This window comes from Carlito syrichta, unplaced genomic scaffold (assembly GCF_000164805.1).
Source record: "Carlito syrichta isolate Samal-C Ts95f unplaced genomic scaffold, Tarsius_syrichta-2.0.1 Scaffold316472, whole genome shotgun sequence".
NCBI lineage: Eukaryota > Metazoa > Chordata > Mammalia > Primates > Tarsiidae > Carlito > Carlito syrichta.
Genome location: NW_007260568.1, coordinates 219,683 through 241,833, shown reverse-complemented (window position 1 = coordinate 241,833; position 22,151 = coordinate 219,683). Strand labels below are relative to the sequence as shown.

Sequence of the window (22,151 nt, the reverse complement as noted above, 5' to 3'; positions counted from 1 at the left end):
TGGAACTGGCAAAATTGTAAAAATACAATTCCCTGATGAAGAAGTAATAAATAGGACTCATTACTTGAAGAGTGAAATGTTGCTTCTCTCAGAGGATTTAGACTTTTTAGTGGCATTTTTTAGCATCTATGGCCATATTAAATCCTATTTTTTTCCCTAATTTGTGCCATTTAGAAATGGTTTTCGTTTAACTTTTTTCCAGGGCTTATTTCTCTCCTTCAGAACATTTTCATATGATTCCCTGATAAAGTTCGTGCTGTAACTCATTTTCATTATAAAACTATAATAAGCACCAACTGAACAGCAACGTGAAATAGCCAGAGCATAAAAGACTGACAGGAGAAGAAATTGGGCATTTGCGTAGTTAATTTTTATTCTTGAATGCCTGGCTGTCGTTTTGCCTTTTGTGGGTACTTTTGGTCCTCTAGATAAGATTCCTTGCCCGGTGGACAAGAACTAAATTTAAGGAGACAATTTTCACAATTCTTAAAAGATAGCCTTTCCTTCCCACAACAAAATGGGAAGCAGTACCTTTCGATGATACAGCAATTTCTATTCTTCAACCAAACCCTATAATGGAAAGAAAAAGTTTTCATTTTTTTCTACCTCTTATTGTCCCTTGGGCTTTGTAAAATATCTTTTACTTGTTCCAAGGAGTGGGCCTGTTTTCTCTAGAGAACTAAGTGAGAGGCATTTAGCAATTTGGATTTCTCCGAAAATGAGTTTCAATTCAACAAGTACTTATTGACCCCCCAACCTTATATCCTGTGAAATACAGACATTGTGAAAAACATAGCCCTTCCTGTCTAAGACTCACAAAATTTTTTCCCAGTAGACACCTTAGCAAATGCTGATATTCCAAGTTTGACTTTGACTAAGACCAGAAGTATATATAGTTGTGGAGAAAACAAATTATGTTTTTCTGGACATACTTTCTCAGTATTATTTAAGGTACAAAGTAGACATACAGATTTTAGGACTAAGGTGATAAGAAGGGCCAAAGTCATAAGAGGCTAAGAGATACATGAAGAAGACAAGGTGATGATTTGTTCTGGTGTTTACTGCCCCAGCAACCTACAATGTGGCCCTTACAACACTGCTGCTCAGCCCTGGACATGTGCGCCCAGTTCTTATAAACTGGATGCAAGTCTGCTTAAAACTGGGACTGTGTCACTGAGTGCCAAAGAAATATCAGCTGGATCAGGGTAAAGCATTGTGTTGGCTGTGGAACTTACTTGGGCTTTGAAAGAAGGGTAAAGATTCATCCGCTAGAATGAACAGCATGAGCAGCTTTAAATGGTAGACATATTTTGGGGGGAAAAATAAAGTAATTCCATGAGACTGGAGAATCTTCTTTAAAAGATACTTTTAAAAATATTATTAGTCAAGTAGTTGGCTCTACATCTTCCTAGACAGACTTACTCCCAGTCTTTCCATAACCTGGCTTTGCAGTTAGCCATTCTGCCCCAGGTGCAGACCACTGGAGCATCAAGAATAAAAGCAAGAAACCAATATATGATCAGATGGCCATATGTTTATAGCAAAGGTACGTGCAACTATACAGTTTTTCATTTTCCATGTTACTTTGGGGCACTATATGGGAGGGAGAGTGAAATGTAAGATCTGCTTAGTATTGATAGCTTTAGGGGGAAAAAACGTTCAATTTTAGAGAAGATACCCCAACTATTTGCTCTTAGATTCATGCATGAAATGTAGAAAACATTACTTTTTAAAATAAGTTTTTCATCTGCCTCCTGTTTGTGCAAAGTACTTTGGCAGAGATACTACTCTCTTGCATTTCATATGAAGAACCAAAAAGCTTTGTTTAAAATTGATACATTAAAGAGTTTAGAGAATGAACCCCAAAATTCAGTGAAAGTGTCTTTATCACTGTGCAGTCAGATCAGCTAACCCATCGGCTGTCAGCAGCTCAATTTCCTCGTATCTGTTCCACTGGGGTCGTGTCTTTTCATTTTTGTAGATTCTTCTCTTGTATCTTCCATCCTATGAGATTTTGGGGAACGGACTTCTCTCAGATACAAGTTACCACCTCCATATTCTAATGTAGGAGCTGCTTCTGACCCTTTCATCTCGTTCTTGTCAGCATTCACAGCATGAAATGTGATTCCTTTATTACTTAATTCCTTACTTTCTTCACACCCATTCCCACTTCTATTTTCCCATCTCCTTTCATTTTGCCCTCACATTTTTGTTACTTTGTGGTTTCTTTTCTCCTTGTGAGTTCTACCTGAGAGAGCTAAGTAGAACCCCCCACTGCTGAAAATAGTTTCTGACATTATTTGTGATTCCTAAGAGGTAGTCTTGCAAATCACTTTTCTCATGTGATTTTCACCTCACGTGCTGACAGTGATCCAGCCTTGTTTTTTGATTATCCCATTACAAAGTGCTTTCCCTTGCTTTTAGTAAAAACTTGCAAGTAATGGTTCTGTTTGAATAGCACCGCCTAGTCTTCATTTACAATTTTATGGAATTAAAAAGGCAAGAGGAGGTAAAGGACTAGGACTTAAAGTATTCTTTAAAAGGATAAGCGTTAATTAACTGTATTGGTAATAGGTTGACCCACTCTTCCTCGACAGACATGCCTGTATTCTGTACTTGAGCCATCTTTGTGATCACACAGTGGAACAGTTTGTTTGCTTTGTTTTGTTTCTTACCTTGAGGAAGGGAGAGCAATGTGCCCCAGATGAGGAACAATGCAATTTAAATGCAGCCACAAAGAGGCAGACAAACTCAATTGGCTGCCCATTGGGATACAATTTCAGGAAAAAAAATCACTACAAACAAATGCATAGGAAGTAACCTAAGAACTCATTTGCTGTACTCATTTTTACCACAAAATTGTAAATATTCATAGTTAGCAATCATACAAAGGCACTAAGAGTTTAGCAGTATTTCCCTTTTGGGGTGTGTGTGTGTGTGTGTGTGTGTGTGTGTGTGTGTGTGTGTGTCTGTTTTAGCTATACTCTGAAAACATCCTACAAATAACTAAATTTATATGAAGCCACAATGCCCAGGAGTCTAAATGATTGCCTGTTAGCATTGATCATTTGGGGCATAAAAAGAAATTTCCGGTGCAAATAATGCCACTTTTCTTATGCATTGTAAGAACCCCTGATATTCAAGAATAATTTTTCTTATATGTATTTGTTTCAATTGACATATTAAAGTACATCTGAGAATACAATATACCATATAATTGAGAGCTGGACCATCTAATAGATGCTGTTGTGAGCTCTTTGAGGAAATGAAATGATAATGGAATTCCTATTCTTGGCACTAGGAAATGACTGTCCTTTGTTCTCCTCTGTGAAAGCGTACCATCATATTTTAGTTGATTTCCCCTGTATGCTTCTTTAGGCAAGTCAGTAAATTCAGAGAAGCCAAATATATCTTGCTTTTTGGGAATGTAATTTGGCTGTTTGGGCCAGAGTATAGCTTCTTGGGTTATGTTCAGCAGGCATTACTAAAAGATAGGCAATTTTTCTATAACTTGGATAGTACCACATGTTTTTCTTTTCTTTCCTGTTCTTGACAGGTGCACGAGGCTGTCCCATGCTACAGTGAGTGCAATCAGTATTCTTGGGTTGTAGAACACTGGTCTTCATGCAAAATCAACAATGAGCTGCGGTCCCTGCGCTGTGGAGGAGGAACACAATCTAGGAAAATCAGGTGTGTGAAAATGGAGAGATTTGGGAAATAGGGAGATGTGGAACTTATACATTTTTAATAAAAACAACAGTGTTGTTTATCCAAGTATACTCTGATTTTCTTGCCATACACTCTGGCTTTTGTTCATCTTTGAAATATTCATTGAAACATATGTATCCTGACCCGCCATATGTGTAGTGGGATTCCCTCTGCAGTGCAGACACAATCTTACTATTTCCTGGAAATGACTTCAGTGTGAGAACCAACTGCGTGGAGCAGGCAGATATTACTCCACTGATTTGTGGCCATCATGGTTAACAAATTAGGAGATTTTAACTGTGTTGCCATTTCCCTTTTTTGTACTATGGTTATAGTTGATGGGCATTTTCTTAATTTTGGATGTCAATGATTGAAAAGGTCAATTTTAACCCCCCACAGTTATCCTTGGAAACTAAATTCTGAGGATACTTATATGTAGTAGCAATACATTTTAATATAAAAAGAGCACATCTCTGAGTTAATGCTAGGTTATCTATTGAAAGAACCAGTTTAAAAATTTTTTTTTATAAATATAGCAGTGGTAACTAATGGAAACATGTGACTTGAATATGTCAAGATGATCCATTTAGAAATGATTGGGAAGGAAAAAGAATAATTTTCTTACCAACTGAAGATAATGGCAATTAATTTTAGAGATTAGACAAACAAAAGTTAAAATATTGTGACACAGTGATTACTGTGAAAAATCAAGAAGAAAACATAGTATAGTCAACTATACAATTGCATAAGCATAGTGTATCATTTTTCTAGACTTAGGAAGCTCTGTTTCAAATGGATAGTCAGCGCCTAAATCAGATAGCTATCTAGAGTTAACTGTTATATGAAAGTCAGTTGCCGGGCAGAGCCAACTTACATGTGTTGATTGTTATTCAACATCAGTGAAACTTGCTTTATTCGGTAATGCAGACTATACCCACCATTTCTGACTGTCTCAATGTTGCAAAGTCACTGGTAGACATGTTGGAAAAAAGCTGCTGACAAAATTATAAATTCTTTTTTTCTTTTTTCTTTGAGTCCGAGTCTTACTCTGTGGCCCAGGCTGGAGTGCAGTAATACAAGCACAGCTCACCCCCCTGACCTCCTGGGCTCAGGTGATACTTCTATCTCAGCCTAGGACTACAGGCATGTACCACCATGCCTAGCTAATTTTATTTTATTTTTGATCATTATTTTGTAGAGATGAAGTCTCACTATGTTGCTCAGGCTGGTCTCAAACTCTGGCCTTAAGGGATCATTCTGCCTCGGCCCCCCAAAGTACTGGGATTATTGGTGTGATCCATCACACCTGACCAATAAAGGTGATTTTTTTTTATCACCAACTCAAGCAAATGGCTGATAGACAAATTGTCTTTCTTTCTCTTTGTTCATTGTTCTTTCACCTGGGAACTAATGTATTCAGGCTGACATACATTTGGGACTTCTCCCTTTTTCTCTTCAAAACCTTTGTCTCCTGTCTGTTGTATCTTATTCTCTCATGGTTTTGAAAATGATTGACTAACCTAATTTATAAAGTAAATACTTATGTGGAATCGCTTACTCTTATTCCACTCAGGCCTCTTAGCAATAATAAAGGGAAGTCGGAGAGAAAAAGAATCTTTAAGTGAATAAATTGCTAGTGGCAACTGTGGAAGGTTGATTGAGGAAAGCACACTTAAACAAGAGGGACTTTCATCCATGACTCTCGACTCAAACTTCTCAGTCTGATATAATAAAAACAACACAACTACCAAGTGATTCCTCTATGATGGAATGAATTATGTCCTCCTCAAAATTCATGTATTGAAGTTCTAACCCTGAACACCTCACAGTGTAATCATATATGGAGACAGGATCTTTAAAGAGATAATTAAGGTAAAATGACTTCATCGGCATGGGTCATAATCCATTCTGAATGGTGCCCTTAAAAGAAGAGGAGGTTGGGGCACAGACGCATATAGAGTAAAGATCATGTGAAAACAGAGAGAAGATGAACAAGGAGAAAGTTTCAGAGAAAACAACCTGGGTGACACCTTGATCTTAGACTTGTAGCCTCTAGAACTGAGAAAATAAATTTCTGTTGTTTAAGCAACTCAGTCTGTGGTATTTTATCATGGTAGCTATCTCAGCCCATTCTCTATTACTGTCACAGAATACTTGAAAATGGGTAATTTATAAAGAAAATAAGTTATATTTGGCTTATGGTTTTGGAGGCTGGGAATTCCAAGAGTATGACAACAGCTTCTGGCAAGGGCTTTTGTATTGGGTTATAACATGGCAGAAAAGCAAAAGAGCAAGCGAGCACTTGAGAAAGAAACCACAAGAGTAAGCCAAACTCTCTTTTATAACAACCCATTCTCTCAAAAACTAACTCACTCCTGGGATAAGGGCATTAATCCATTAATAAAGGTTCTACCATTATGACCCAATCACTTCTTAAAGGCCCCATCTCTTAATATGGCTACATTGGCAGGTTAATTTTCAATGCATGAACTTCTGGGTGACACATTCAAACTGCAGCCTTGTTCCACAGACCCCAAATTTCATGTTCTTCTCACATGGTGGCAGATTCTGGTAGGGGCATTCATATTGCATCATAACATAGAGGAGGGGATCACGTGGAAAAATGACAAGAGTATGCATATGAGCTCAGGTCTCTTCTTATAGAGCCACCAGTCCCATCATGAGGGTTCTAATCTGATGGCCTTATCTAATCCTAATTACCTCCCGGTGATTCCATCTCCAATATATACATTTGGAGATTAATTTTCAAACACATGAAATTTGGGGAAACATGCAAACCATTGAAATAGCCCTACTGGGCCAAGCATGGTGGCTCACATCTGTAATCTCAGTACTTTTGGAGGCTGAAGCAGGAGGGTTGCTTGAGGATAGGAATCTGAGATCAGTCTGGACAGCATAATGAGACCCCACTTCTATTTTACTAAGCATTTAAAAGAGAAAAAAAAACCCTAGAAAATATACATACTCAGTATGTAACGTGTTATGTACATAATTGTTGCCAATAGCAAGTTCTGCTACTCATCTCTTGCCAGACAAAACTAACAAACACAAGATGTAGTTTAAGGAAAGGGACTTTATTTCAAGAACCAGAAGATAGGAAAATGGCCAGGTTCATACCTCAAAAAAATTTTTCAAATTAGCCGGGCGTGGTAGAGCATGCCTGTAATTCCGGCTACTTGGAAGGCTGAGGCGGAAGGATCACCGGAGCCCAGCAGATCGAGGCTGCGGTGGCCGGGAGCGGCCATTGCACTCCAGTCTGGGCAACAGAGTGAGACTCCAACTCAAAAAAAAAAAACTTTTTCCAAATTTTAGATGGATGCCAGGAATTTTAAAGGGAAAGAATGGAATGAGGAGTATTTGAGAGTGGCACAGTGAGCTGGTCTTGCTGCGATGGTTGTCTTAAATTGTTGCCTACCTGGAGAGCTGGCCAATACTACCCAATTGTAGCCAGGTTATAGATTTATTGCCTTAAGATGTCCTCTGAACAATGGAGAATTCTGTCATGGGGTGTCAATACTCTATTATTTTGAGGTCAATCTCTGGAACAGCCTCTGGAATTTCTCACGCAAGTACATGATGAAATTAGAAAGGATAAAAGATCAGTAAATTGTAAGCTAAGAGAGAAAAAGGCTTTAAGTTACTTCTTAAAAGTTGAAATGGAAATTCTAGGTCACACAATCACTTTAAAAGATGTGAAGCACGTCTTCCCAGGCACCTTGCAGTCTAAACCATTATTGACCTTAATAAGATCCTGATATAATAAATGAAACTATTTATCTGTTTGCTTTCTTAATACTTTCAAACTGGAGATCATCTTCTTAGTTCATCCATGGCTATGATAATTTATTAAAATAAAAAAATTATGAATATTTGTCTTGTAGGTTTCAGATACTGTATAGGTACAGGAAATGAAATAGTGAATACAAAAATTTCTGACCTCAAAGAAATTCTAATATAGTGTCATTGAATCAAATTGGATCTGTTTACTCATACTCAAAATCCAAACAACCAAGTATTAGATCTTTGGAGTGAGAAACTTTTATTGTGAGTAGACTGGGAAGGAAACTAGAAGAAGTGCTCAACTGTGCCTTCCCAAGCTGAGGACTGGATCAGGTTTTATAAGCATAGGGCAATGAGGTGTAATCTGATTGACTCTTAAAATGAAATGATGTCAGGAAGTGTGATCTGACTGAATCCTGCTAGGGCTCAATCTAATTGGATCCTGGATTCTGCCATGTGGTATCCACCTCTTAATTCAGTCCCCACTTCTCAGTCTGAACACTTTTGTTCTGTACGTGGTTGCACACTTATTTCATCTAGACATGCTCAGTTTCATAGCTTTCAACTTACAGGTTCATGGCAACTGAAAAACAACTTATAACTTTGTTGCATAAAAGTTGAGCCAGATGGGTCTGATGTAGTTATAATGGCAATAGAGCAAAAATAAATATATGAGTTAATATACAATGAAATGTCTTTGCTGTGAAATGCCACTAAGAAAGAAAATTGGGTTGGAGTGATCGGGGCTAGTATTTTGGAGAATATGATCAGCGAAATATTTGAGCAAAAACCTGAATAAAGTGAGAGAGTTTCAGGGGGAAGGTAACATATAAAGCAGGAACTTTCTTGGCTTGTTAGAACGATAACAAGCTGTCTCACATGACTAGTGCCAATACTTAAATTGGTCTTCCAAAGCAAGATAAGGACTTGTGGTATTATTCTAACTGCAACATGAAACCATGGAAAGTTTGAGATGGGAATGGCATGCTTTTGTTTACATTTGGAAAGGACCTTATTGGGTGTGGTATGGTGAAGGTACTTTGGTGTGTGGTATAGAACATCAGATATACAGATTTGAGGGCATTGCAGAATTCCAGATTGAGAGAGGTTCATGGTTGGATTGGGTTTAGTAAAAGTGAAGGTGGTAAGACAGCCAAATTTGGAGTATATTTTAAAAAATGAAGAATGCAGGATTTGCTGATAAAATGATTGCAGAGTGGGGAGAAAAAGAAGCATCAGAGATGACTGTTAGGTGATATGACCTAAGCATCATTAGGAATGATGGTTCCATTTGTTGAGCTGAAGAATATTAGAAGTACATTTGAGAGAAAAATCAAAAGTTAACTTTTGAACACATTAAATCTGAGATATTAGCTTTCCAACTAAAATAGTACAGTCTGGAGTTCAGGGGAGAGATTTGGAAAATAAAGTTGGGCATCTGAACTTTGTAATCTTGGTATATATTGATGAGAAATTGAGTCCTGAGGAGTTCCAACATTCATAGATTAGAGCCAAGAGAAAGATTCTACAAATGAGACTGAGAACAAACCAGCGAAATAGGAAGGAAACAAAGAAAACAACAAGATATAGTAATCCATTGCTTCAAATGTTTCTGAGTTTACCAAGATAAGAATTGACCATTGAATTTGGCAATGGGGAGTCTGTTGATAATCTTGATAAGAGGTTTCTCTGGAATGGTAATAAAAATGCTGCTAAAGTAAGTTCAAGTGGTAATAATGGGACACAGAGGAGGGAAGGAAGTGGAGACAGCAAATACAGACAATACCCTAGAGCCATTTTGCAATGAATTGAGTAGAAATGAAGTAATTAATGGCTGACTGGAGACGGGCAACTAAATTGACAATGCAGGATATGTAGCAAACAATTGCATTTTCATTTGGCAACACCCTCAATCTAAGTCTTTTTTAAGTCTTTACTCTTGGGCTTGTCAGAATCCCCAGAAAAGTCTTCTTAAATCATGTGTGAAATAGATAATTCTAGCAGCCAGTATTCTGGGAATCCGGTGAAAGAAGTCTGATGTGGTAGACAGTATCATGGCCCCCAAAGATGTCCACATCCTAATCCCTAGAATCTGTGACTATGTTGCTTTTGGCAAAACAGGCATTGCAGATGTGATTACAGTAAGGAGTCAGGGATGGGAATATTTTCCTGAATTGTCTGAGTGGGCACAGTGTATTCAAATGTAGACATGAATACACTTTTTTTTACAAGTAGAAGAGGAGATAAAAAAGACAAGAAGATATGACTACAGAAGACACCAATAAATACAATGCTGCTGTCTCTGTAGGGGGTTATCCAAAGAGTGCAGGTGTTGGCCTCCAGAACCTGGTAAAGGCAAGGAAAGAGATTCTCCCCTAGCAGAGCAGATCTACTGACACCTGACTCCTTGATGTTAGCCTGTGAGGCCCATTTTGGATTTCTGTCCTAAATTTGCATTTTGTAGGCCACTATGTTTGTGGTACTTTTTGCAGTATGCAAACTTTAACTTAAATCTCTGCTTTCAGGATGGTGTCCCTGTCCTTAAGAGCACCAGATGTTCTCTAGTTCAAAGACCCTTTTGTGACCCTTTCCAGATAGTAAACCTTCAATTACCTGCGGGGAGAGGGGAAAGACAATCACTTCGGTATGTGGTCAGGAGGAGGATATATGAGGGCCTGGGTACTTCTTAAATATACTTTCAATAATTCCTCTAGGTTATTAACCTCACCTTCATTCTTATTTCCATTTAGTGTAACCAATTCTGGAATTTTGTATGTGTTCTGTGGTGTACAGTTCTTTTTGTTGTTGCCTCTTGAAGGTTTAGTGTTCACCCTTTTCAGATGAGCTAAGGAGTTTCCAGGAGCCCATCTTTTTTTCCAGGTCTTGCGGTTGTCTTCTCTCATGTTCTCTGTCATTGTCGAGTAATGCCTTTCCTTCCTCATTATTATTAGTCCTATGATTATTTTGATAAAATATTTCTTTACTATTGCTTTTGCGGCATATTGAGAGTAAACAGGGGCTAGTACACATGTTCACTGGATATCATTCACCAGAAGTCTTACCTCTTCTTTCTCAGTGAAATAATAAATGGACATTAGCTAAGAGTGTGCAAGCAGGAAGAAAAGCGATTTCCAGTTTTTAAAGTTTGTCCAGGAAATGATATTCAAGCTATCCTGTAGATCCTCCTTCCACTGTTGACTTTTACCACAGGAGAAATTAAAGTCTGTAGCTAACTCTATGCCATGCCTCCCTATTTTAGCAGGCATCACTTGCACCCTCTCTATCTACCATTCTCTGCTAACCTCCTTTTATATGACATCCAGCTTTTCACTGACTCAGCAGCTCCTAATTCTTATTTTCTTTTCTTTTTTTTTGCCATCTGAGAGGCTGCTTTATAGTTTTCCTGAAGTTTTCTTTTTTATGTTTTTAATATGTGTATAAAAGACTCCTAAAGTACAGGATCATTTATTAGCATAGCATGACTGGGGGAGCACCAAAAACTCTCTAGCACACCATTCTTAAAATACTTACTCCTTGATCTTGACATTGTGTCTGAATTACCAGATCAGCAAATGGCACAATTTATCTCATCATCATTGCCATTTGCATCTTACCTTTATCACTATTACTAGAGCAAAATATTCATAACACTAGGGATCACATCTCTCTTTTTTCTTCAGTTCTGTATGCTGACACCTAGGAGAAGGCTTGGTACATACTAAATCTTCAAAAATATTTACTGAGTCATTAGCAAATAACAGCTTTGTATCCCAACTAGCAAAAAAATATTCACACATAGAAAGTCTTTATTATATATAAAAAAGAAAGTCTTTATTATATATTTTTTAAAATAATTGTGGCCAGGCACAGTGGCTCAAGCCTATAATCCCAGCACTTTGGGAGGCTGAGGTGGAAGGATTGCCTGAGCCCATGGGTTAGAGACCAGCCTGGGCAACTTCACAAGACCTCATCTCTACAATAAATCAAAAAATTAGCCAGGCATAATAGCGCATGCCTCTAGTTCTGGCTACTTGGAAGGCTGAGGCTGAAGGATAGTCTGAACCCAGCAGGTTGACGCTGGGGTGGCCGTGAGTGTGCCACTGCACTCCAACCTGGGCAATGGAGTGAGACTTCCACTCAAAAAAAATAAAAATTGTAACATAAACTTGTAACTGAGATATGATATAAATGCAGAGAAATGCCCACATCATAGGAGTATAGTTGAATGAATTTTTGCAATGTGAACACACTTGTGTAACCAGTCTAGAAGTCAAGAAACAAAATACTACTAGTATTACCTAAGCCTGTATTAATTTACCCATTTCCTGAAGGATACTGTGATTTCTGATACCACAGATCAGTATTGTCTGTTTATTTACATAATATGAATGGGATACAATATACAAGGGGGGACCAAAAAAAACCAAAATTATTTTTTGGAGAGCAGGCACCTTGTAGTACACTTAGAATTTGTTCCTCTGGATCAAACAATCAATCAAAGTTTTATCTGGAAGTTTTAAGAAGGTTGTATCACAATTTGCGGGAGAAATGTCCCAAGTTGTAGCAAACAGTTGACTGGTTCTTCCACCGTGACAACATACCTGCCCACACCATGCTGAGCGCCTGCCTATACCACACTGAGTGTTCAGTAGTTTTTGGCCAAAAACAGCCCCACCCTCCCTATTCAACTGATCTTGCCCCCAAATGACTTTTTTCTGTTTCCTCGGATGAAAAAAAGTCCTCAAAGGGAGACGTTTTGCTGATGTGGAAAAGATAAAACAAAAAATGGCAGAAGCACTAAGAGACATCAAATCGACAAGTTTAAAACTGTTTTGAGCAGTGGAAAAAGTGTCTTGATAGGGTATTGCATCAAACGGGTAGTACTTTGAGGTGACTGAAGTTTAAGCATGTAAGAATAAATATACAATTTTTAATAAATAAATTCCATTTTGCGGGGGTCCTCCTCGTATGTTCTTTTGTATCTAGTTTATTTTGTTCAACATTATATTTGTGCCTGTAACCCATGTTCTTTCATTCATTCTCACCACTTTATGGCATTTAATTTGATTCATTTACCAAAATGTATTTGTATAGTACTGTTGTTGAACATTTGAATTGTTTCAAGTTTAGTTCATTATAAATAGTGTGGATATGAACATTCTCAGTCAACTGTTGGTTTTGTTTTGGTACACACACACATGCACGCACACATATATACACAACATGTGTGTTTCTATGTAAATAGAAGTGGAATTATTGGGTTACATGGTATGTATATGCTTAACTTTAGAAGATACTGCCAGCCAGTTTTCAAAAGTTTATTCTCCAACCAGCAGAGTAAGAAGAATTATCATTGCTCTGCATTCTTGCCACGTTTTATTATTCATACTTTTAAAATTTAATCTATTATGGCAAGTATGTAGTGGTATAACATTTTGGTTTTAATTTTACTGGATCTTCTTCATCCTTAACAATAGAGAGGTTATCTCATTATCACCAGCATTTATCTCAAATCTTGACACAGAGTAGGCCAGTGTATACATCGGTACTGTGTTCAAATGCTGCGTGAAAATATTGCCTCATTGTCCTTTGTTTTATGATTAAAAGTCTTCTTTATTGAAATGCAGAAGATACCTGAAAGAATACATATTCAATTACTTTTCATATTACTTTACTATGACTTTAAAAATGGGTGGGACAAAGATTAGGAAATTTTACGTATGATGAGGGAGAAGTTTGGGAAAGGTTTAAGAGCACCACAGGAAATATGAAGGCTCTAGCTATTACAAAATGGTAGATTTATTCAGACAAGGAAAGCCTTCAAGATTCTTTACAATACGAAGAATATTCACTAAGTACTGGACCTGCGTAAATGTACAATAGGTCTGCTGAAATTGAAAGTTCTTCAAGGTCAACCACTGCCTCTAGTTTTTCCATTGTTCTCTCTTGCTCTGCTGCATGAAGGGTTCTGTAGTGAGTTAATGCTCAGTAAAGGTCGACTGTCTGAAGGAGGAAAGTTTTTTCCCCTAGGTTTCTCTGCTAGTCTTATGTTGTATTTAACTAGTTATAGTCACTATTTTAAATATATTCTCTACTGCTTTAAGTAATCAGGGTATCTTGTGACCTTGCCTTCCAGATGTGTGAATACTGCTGATAGTCAAGGTGGAGCCGTGAATAGCAGCCTGTGCAATCAGGATGAAGTTCCCCCAGAAACCCAGCCCTGTTCTCTCCTGTGTCCCAGTGAATGTGTCATGTCTGAATGGGGACTTTGGAGCAAATGTCCACAGGTAATTTCTCTCCTTTTGCCAATGCCTTAGCACTCTAGTGCTGTCTTCACTGTTGCTCTCTATGCATTCACAGTGCTGCTCTCTAAAGCATTCTTCTAGTAACATGGGGGGAAATATGTATTTTTTTTTTTTCTGAGAAAGTCAAAGAAAGAAGAAAATGTCTGCAAGTGAAACTGAGCAATTTAAAATGCCAGTGCTTCTTCCAAGGCCTTTATCGTGGGAACATGAACAAGGAAAATGAGCCTATAATGATCTCACTAAGATTTGACTGCATACCCATTGTGAAAGGGGTCTTTTTTAGTACCAAAATGATTCTCATTATAATCTCTTGGTTCTGTTCCATTTTTATGTTGGAATCAATTTTATCTTAGGAACTTGACTCCACTGTGCAGGTTAGCTTCTGTAAGTGACGATCTGTTTTTGCCTTTTGCTGTTTTCCTAAAGATGAGGTGTTTGTTTGCTATGTTTCTACTTCTTCCAAAGCTGACAAAAGTATCTTTTTTCATCTAAGTCTAAAGCATTTACCTTTATTTTCCTTTTTTTAAAAAAGGAAGCATCACAGGAGTATGAGAAAATAAATATTATTCAAGTAACGTAGTTCAACTTAATATTATCAGAAGATAAATTCTGATACTTTAAATTGATATTTCTATGTAAAGATTGAAAAAGAAAAATGGGGATTAATAACATGTTATATGGGGTTCAAACATTAGGAAGGAAAAATTAGGGTACCTTGGATTCAATTGTAGAAAGATTGTTGAAATCTTTGTATATAAATGGAAAATATATTTAAAATCAGTTCGTATCTTATATTTGGAGATTTAAATTATTGATTTCTCAATAAATATTACAACTTTATCTTTGCTATTTCTATAATTGTTTCTGAAAGAAATTTTCCTTGCTATTTTTTTTTATGTGTTGAGTTGATTTGAGGGCAATACAATATTGATATGAAGAGGCACTAATAAAGAATAACTTGTAGGAATGGAATATTTCTACTACTAAGTCATTTATTTTGCATGTAACTTGAATATAATGAAAGTCATAATTTATTCACCACTTATTTATTTTGCACAAGGCACACATAAGAATGATTTCCTTTTGTTCTTGCACTAATTCTACTAGGTTGGTAGTTTTGTTAGTCCATTGTTCAGGTTAAGAAACTCATGTTTAGAAAGGTTAAGTTGTTTGTACAAAGTTCCATACTTAATAAGTGATGAGCTGGATATAAACTTTATTCTTTCTGATGAAGCCTGAACTTTTGCTCTTATATTCTTGGCTCAGTTATCTTAAAAGAACTGAGGTAGAGAGATATAGACTCAATCTTTTTTCTTTCTTTAAAATGCAATATTTATTTTAAGAACAAAGCAAGTTGTTTTAGCTGTCTGTTTGATTACTCCATAACTGAGTACTATATTCACTCTTTAGAAAGTGTGCTACCACCATCTCTTTGTTATCAATCCATAAAAGACTTAGCAACCTGAAGAAGTTTAATTAAATGTAAGGTCATGATCTTCCTCACCTTTTTCTCTAATTTACTCACAGAAGACTCCATTAAGCTCTGATCATTCTGCAATAAAATCATTGTTCCCTTAAGTAAAAGTATCTGGCCACTGGGATAAATTTTTTTTATTCTAGGAGTATTTTTTGTAAGGTTGTGAAGGCTTAGCATTCTGCATTTTTTTTTTGGAGTTTTTATTTTTTTAAGATTTGTTTTTCAAATATAGTCATTATATTTTTGAAGTGTTTAGAAGTTGGAACTAGAGAAGACACTTTAACTTCCTTTTATGTGTTTAGAGGATGACATAGTTTCTTGTGAAATGAAATGAGAGTTCTTCCTTCAATCACTTATATACCTTCTATTTGCATAATAAAAAACTATGACAATAACAATAATAACTTCAATTGAATATATCTTATGTAACCAACACTGTGCTGGAAACGACATGTAACTCTAAGTTTTATAACAATACTGTGCTATGATCTTATAACACTTGTCCGTGGCCACTCAGGTCTGTCTGATCACAATGGCTTTGCTCTTTCTCAGATGTTATGCTTCTTTTCAGTGTAAATGAAAACTTCAAAATGGAAAAAAAGGGTAATTAGTTAATTAAAGCTCACACGTGATTAATGGCCCTGCTGATAGTCAAGGTGGGGCAGTGGATAGCAGCCTGTGCAACCAGATATGTTGTATAACATTAATTATTAGATATGTTGCGTAACATTAATAAGTTGCAAGATCTTAACTTAGTGTCCCAATATCATAGAACCTTAGTCAATACTAGCAAAGGCAGCAAGCTAAATCATTGTGCCTGAAGTTTAATAGCACCTCAATGTGCATTTCCTATTTAAAAAAACTATTTTTTAAATTATTGTTCTCTATATCATGTGCTCATTTAAGAATTCTAAGTATTTACCATTATTTTACTAAATTATCCTTTGGTAGTCAACAGTGTGACATATGTTAATGGAATCATTTCAGTATGTTTTGTTCTTTTGTTTGTTTTTCCCCCTCCCAGGATACTTCCTTAGAGCCACACACACAAAAGCTTAACATGTAGCTGGGCTTTTTTATGGCTGCATAGTATTCCATCATGTATATATACCACATTTTTTTAATCCAGTCTTCTTTTGATGGACAGTATGGTTGATTCCATGTTCTTGCTATTGTGAACAATGCTGCGATAAACATATGTGTGCAGGTATCTTTTTGGTAGAGTGATTTGAGTTCTTCAGGGTATATTCCCAGTAGGGGGATTGTGGGGTCATATGGGAGGTTGATATTTAGAGCTTTTAGGGATTTTTACTTGGCAGCAACCTGCATGGAACTAGAGTCTGTAATACTGAGTGACCTCTCACAGAAACAAAGATCTGAGTATCACATGTTTTCACTCATATAGCGGACCTTGAACATCCACCATAATACTATAAAAAAAAGACTGACAGTGGTGGGAAACTATGGGGGGAGGAGGGGAAGGGAGGTGAGATTAATGGTAGTCAATATCTGTCTGGGGATGGGGAGACACCCCTTATCAACAAGGGTGCCTGAATGAAACATATTTGTATACCTAACCCTAAACTGTACCCCACAATATCAAAATAAAAAATATCGATATAAAAAAATGAAATACAAATTAAAACCACACTGAGATATCACCTAACTCCAGTCAGGATGGCCATCATAAAAAAAATATATATATATATATATATATATATGTAGCCTGGCTCGGTGGCTCAGCCTGTAATCCCTCGCTTTGTGAGGCTGAGGTGAGTGGATTGCCTGAGCCCAAGGGTTCAAGACCCACCAGGGCAACTTGGTGAGACCTCATCTCTACAACAAATCAAAAAATTAGCCGGGTGTGGTAGCGCACGCCTGTAGTTCCAGCTACTAGGAAGGCTGAGGCAGAAGGATCGCTGGAGCCCAGCAGGTCGAGGCTGCAGTGGCCAGGAGTGGCCACTGCACTCCAGTCTGGGTGACAGAGTGAGACTCCAACTCAAAAAAAAAAAAAGCTTAATATGTTATTCAGTATTATGTGGCAAGTTACTTAAACCTCTGAGTTATAGATTCCTTAACAAGAAATAAGGATCAGGACTGCTGGTGTTTCAGATTGTTTAAGGATTAGAAATAATATAGAGACAGTGAACACCACAGAGTATTACTTAATACAAGATTGTGACAAATATTAACAACAATAAAAATTATAACTGCCCCCACCTTACATTGTTTACAATGTGGTTGGGAAACAGGAGATAGGCAACTTGCATTTTCTAAGCTATTCAGGAAATATCCCTTCCCCTGTGTAAAATAAATTACTTGATCTTACAGAAATAAAATGTCACCTCCATGACTGAAATATGATTATGTCTAATTTAGTAGTAGTCCCGAAAAATAAGGCATCAAAAACATAACTTTGAATGAATGGGTTGCTGACCTGGTAGTAACTGCCAATTGCAAATTATATAGAAAAGCAAACAAGACAAAAGCATTAAAAATTGAATTGGGGCCATTAAAAGCTATATTGGGAGGAAGTGGAGATTGTAAATGAATCGAGCAAAAACAAACACAATTCAAGGAGGAATTTGAAGAAAATGGAAGATCACGTATTTCATGTTCTTCTTTTCTCTTATTCCCATACCACACACATACCTATGTATTTAAATTTATATTGAGATAATTTACTTTTTATACATTATATATAATAATTTATTGTTTTTTACTTCAGCATGCTTTTTTTTAGAATGCTTTAATGTGGAAGGAAGCTGATGGAATTGTGTATACAATAATCTTCCCAATAGTGTTTACCCTTTAAAGGTTTATGTATGTATGTATATAAACACATGAATGTATATAGGTATGTGCACACACATATAAATATATAACATATAAATTTAATAATTCAATATTTATTGCCCAACCCTCTCCTTTATCTATTTTCTTATCCTGACCCTACATATTTCAAAATGTTGTTGACAAGTATTCATAGAATCAAATATTTTCTCAGGAAAGGCTTATCAATTTCTGAATTCAGTTATCTTGGTACATTTGAAACTGTTCAGTGACTGGCATATCTGAAGGAGTATATGGTTGTCTTCATTACTAGTCTTTACAGAAATTGTTCATTGATGACTATCCTTGGAGGCTTGCCAAAGAAATTTCTTAACACTAATATTGATAGGAAGAGGGTCTTGAAAATAAATTTCCAAACTGATATACAGTTTACAGAAGCAAGATTTTGGAAACTTACTCCAGAAAGGGAGCAAAATTATTTGAGCTTTGGTACACCTCCAGCTGAATTCATCAGCCGAATATATACATGAACTGTAGCCAGACATTCCCTCAGACAGTGAGAATTGAGACTCATTAGAGAGTGGTCCAAAAGAAGCCCCACGATGAAATTGTGACCCAAATCTTTGAGTTATCACCAGGACAACCTCTGAAGAAGGTTCACAAAGGAAGACTTTGCAAAGAAGCTACATAGGGCTTAAGTGTAATGGAACCTGGATTCTATCACAGTCAGAATATTGTGTTTCCAAAATACACCTTATTTTTGTGCTTTATTCTTTTCTTTAGCTCTTTATGTGTGCAGGATACATTAGTGAAAGCCAATATAAAAACTGCTTCAGGAAAGACTCTGCTTCAAAAGGGAAAGAGAGATGCATCCCAGTTTTCTGATAAGTGATGTGTAATTAAGCATTTGAGGTTGAGACAAACACTTTTTTTTTCATGACGCTCCAGTATTATTTTGGGGAAAGGCTGTGAGTAGTAATATTCCTGATGATTCAGCATTTTCAGCACCTCTGTAAATTGTGTGTCAGGGCAGCAACCTATCCCAATGTTGGTGCTAGTGTCCAACTCTGAGCACTTCCTCAACCTCTCCCAGCAGTCTTTAATGTGCAGATGGCAACCTGCATTTGTCTCTGGAGGCCATGCCTAATGGTCAAGACTCCCAGGCTACCTAGTACTTTTCTTTGACTCACAACTGAGAGTGATAGGAGGAGAATGATGATAATTTTCTATAATCTGGACTGCAAATTCTGGATGCTTCTGCTAAATTGATATTGGCTCTTGTCAGATGACAGCCATTCATTACTCAAGCATTTGTGGAGTATTTTACCCTTGTGTGCACTGAAATGTAATATCACATAGAATCACATTTATTTCCAGAACCACATGAGGCACTGCGAGAAAGGTGCCTCATTTCATGCGTTGGAGCAGCAAATGACAAGCTAATAAAAACAGTCTTTGGGCTGTTCCATTTTTTAAAATTTGATATGCTTGTTATCACTTTTTCTATACAGTCTTGTTTCTTTAATTCTCAATATCATAAGCTTGGATTATAAAATAAGGCTTCCATTGTTCTCAGTCTCAGTCTCCCTCTCTATCTCTTTACCTCTATTTCTATTTTATATTAAAATGTCTCAGGAAATTATAGTGTAATAAGCCCCATATACTGAACATCCAGTTTTAATAATTGTCTAAATATGACAAACCTTCTTTCATTTATCTCTTCTCCCTCACTTCTGCTCTTCCTCCCCTTTCCTGCTGGCAGACTTTAAGACATATCTTATATTTTATATCTTCTCATCCCTAAATACTTCTATGTATCTTCCTAAGGGATGTTAATTAATTCCAACTAAACATAAACACAATACATTTTTATACCTGTACAAGTATAATTTTTAAAAAATTAAGAACATTCTCATATGAAGTATCAAAAGTTACTCAACTGATTAATAATTAAACCAGAATGATTGTAAGGCTGGTTCAAAAGGAATTGGAGACAGCATAGAATTTTCACTTCTAACAGTGATGAAATATCATTGGATTTATGTGGATTAGATTAGATGTATGGTCTCATTGTAAACAACTTTTAATAGGGCAAAATAAATAAAACAACAGTTCTCAAACATCAGACAAGTAGCATGAGACTCTGTGATCACAGAGGGAAGAAAACTAAATGAGGTGAGCCTAACAATCGCCATGGCTTTCTGGCTAGTGTCACTTTCTGACTGATGGTAAAAGGAATGAGATTCCACAAGACCATGGTGAAGGATCCAAACATCAGAGTCTGAGAGATAGAGGAAGCTGAAATTTAAAGGGCAAAATACTGAAGGGAAAGAAGATAGGAAAAAAGATAGATAGCTATGTGATGTCTCCCTGAGTTTTTAGCTAAATATTAATTTTCAAATGCATGGAAGAAAATTTTTCAAGTTTGGCAAAGAATGACTCTTGGGAGCTGTAAAATGTACACAGTATACACATTCCAAAGATTACACAACTCTAGGAGGCATTTTAATTTAATAAGTGTGATTAGAGATACCTCTTCAAGCCCTTGAGTCATTTGATAATGATCTAACAAAGGTTATACCTTTAGAGGAGGGCTAATTTAGCCTTAAACTAAAGTCTACTCTAGTGCTTCCCTAATAAAATAAACACAAAGCTCAGGATCAAGCTGATCCACAGGTAACTTTACTACCTGCCAAAACAAACTTCAGCACACTTAAAAGGAAGACAAATCCCCGAACATTTTAGAATATAACATTCACAATGTCTAAGAGTGGTTGGTGACTTGAAGGGGGATATCATTGGGACCTAGGTAGTTTTAGTAATATTTTATGTCTTTCTTTTTTACAATGTAATATTTTGGTTTTTGAGCTCTGTTCTGGTTATATAGGTGTTTTTACATTGTGAAAAGTCATTGAGCTGCATCTCTATGATATACGTAATTTTGTGTATCTTATAGCTTATTACTATAAATATGAAAAGTCAACAAATTAAGATCCATAACCAAGAGGAAAATCAGTCAAAAGAAGTAGAACCAGGAATTTGAAGGCAAGAAATTTAAAAACAGTCATAACAAATATTTTGACTGACCATGGTGACTTATGCCCATGATCTCAGCCGTCCTGGAGGTCAAGGTGGGAGGATTTATTGAGTCCAGCAGTTTAAAACTAGCCTGGGCAGCAAAGCAAGACCCTGTCTCTACAAATAGAAAAACTTGCCTGGTGTGATGGTACACCTCTGTAGTCCCGGCTACTTGGGAGGCTGAGGCAGGAGGATTACTTTGAGCCTAGGAGTTTGAGGCTACAGTGAACCATGTTCTTACCACTGCATTCCAACCTGGGGGAAAGAGTGAAACCCTGTCTCTAAAATAAATAAGTATTTTAAGTATGCTCTAAAATGTGAAAGAAAATATGAATACAATGATGAGTAAAATAGAAGAGATTTGAAAGCACCATATATAATTTTTAGAGATCTAAAATAAATTGCCTGAAATTAAAAAATTTACTTAATGGGAGTGGAAGCATATTAGACTCACAGGAGAAAAAATTATTGAACTTGAAGACATAGCAGTAAAGCATAGAAAGAAAAAAAGACTGAAAAATCAGCCAATAAGTCTAAGTGATTTGTGGAGCAATACCAAATGGTTTAACATATATGTAATTGGAGCCCTCAAAGAAAAGTAGAAAGTATACACAAAGATGTTTGAAGAAGTAATGACTGAAATTATTCTAAACCTTGGGATGATTATAGTCTTCAGAAAATATTATCTGGCTCTTATAATCCTGATTAACAATATTCTGAATATTCTGAGGACAAAATATGAAAAAATAATAGGTCTCAATATTTAGTATACAAGCAGTCTTTCACTTAATCCCTTTAATTTCAAAATAGTAGCACCATACTCAATTGTGCCTAGTTCAGAGATACTGTTTTACCTTTTCCAAATAATACAGCACCACTCTTACCTGGAATTGAGAAGGGCAGACATTTGACTCTGTCCAGTAGACAGAAGGTATATATGTAGAAGTGGTTAATTTTATGTGTCAACTTGACTGGGTTACATACAAGGT

The 22,151-nt window shown here is 36.5% G+C and overlaps 1 protein-coding gene across 1 annotated transcript in view; it reads left to right on the top strand.

The window, feature by feature from the left end:
- Positions 1-22,151, top strand: part of THSD7B (thrombospondin type 1 domain containing 7B) — a 363,632-nt gene that overhangs the window by 255,804 nt on the left and 85,677 nt on the right. Inside the window, exons 5-6 of the mRNA XM_021707254.1 lie at positions 3,557-3,690; positions 13,646-13,796. Coding sequence (XP_021562929.1) covers positions 3,557-3,690; positions 13,646-13,796 — 285 coding nt within the window. The remainder of the gene's footprint in view (positions 1-3,556; positions 3,691-13,645; positions 13,797-22,151) is intronic.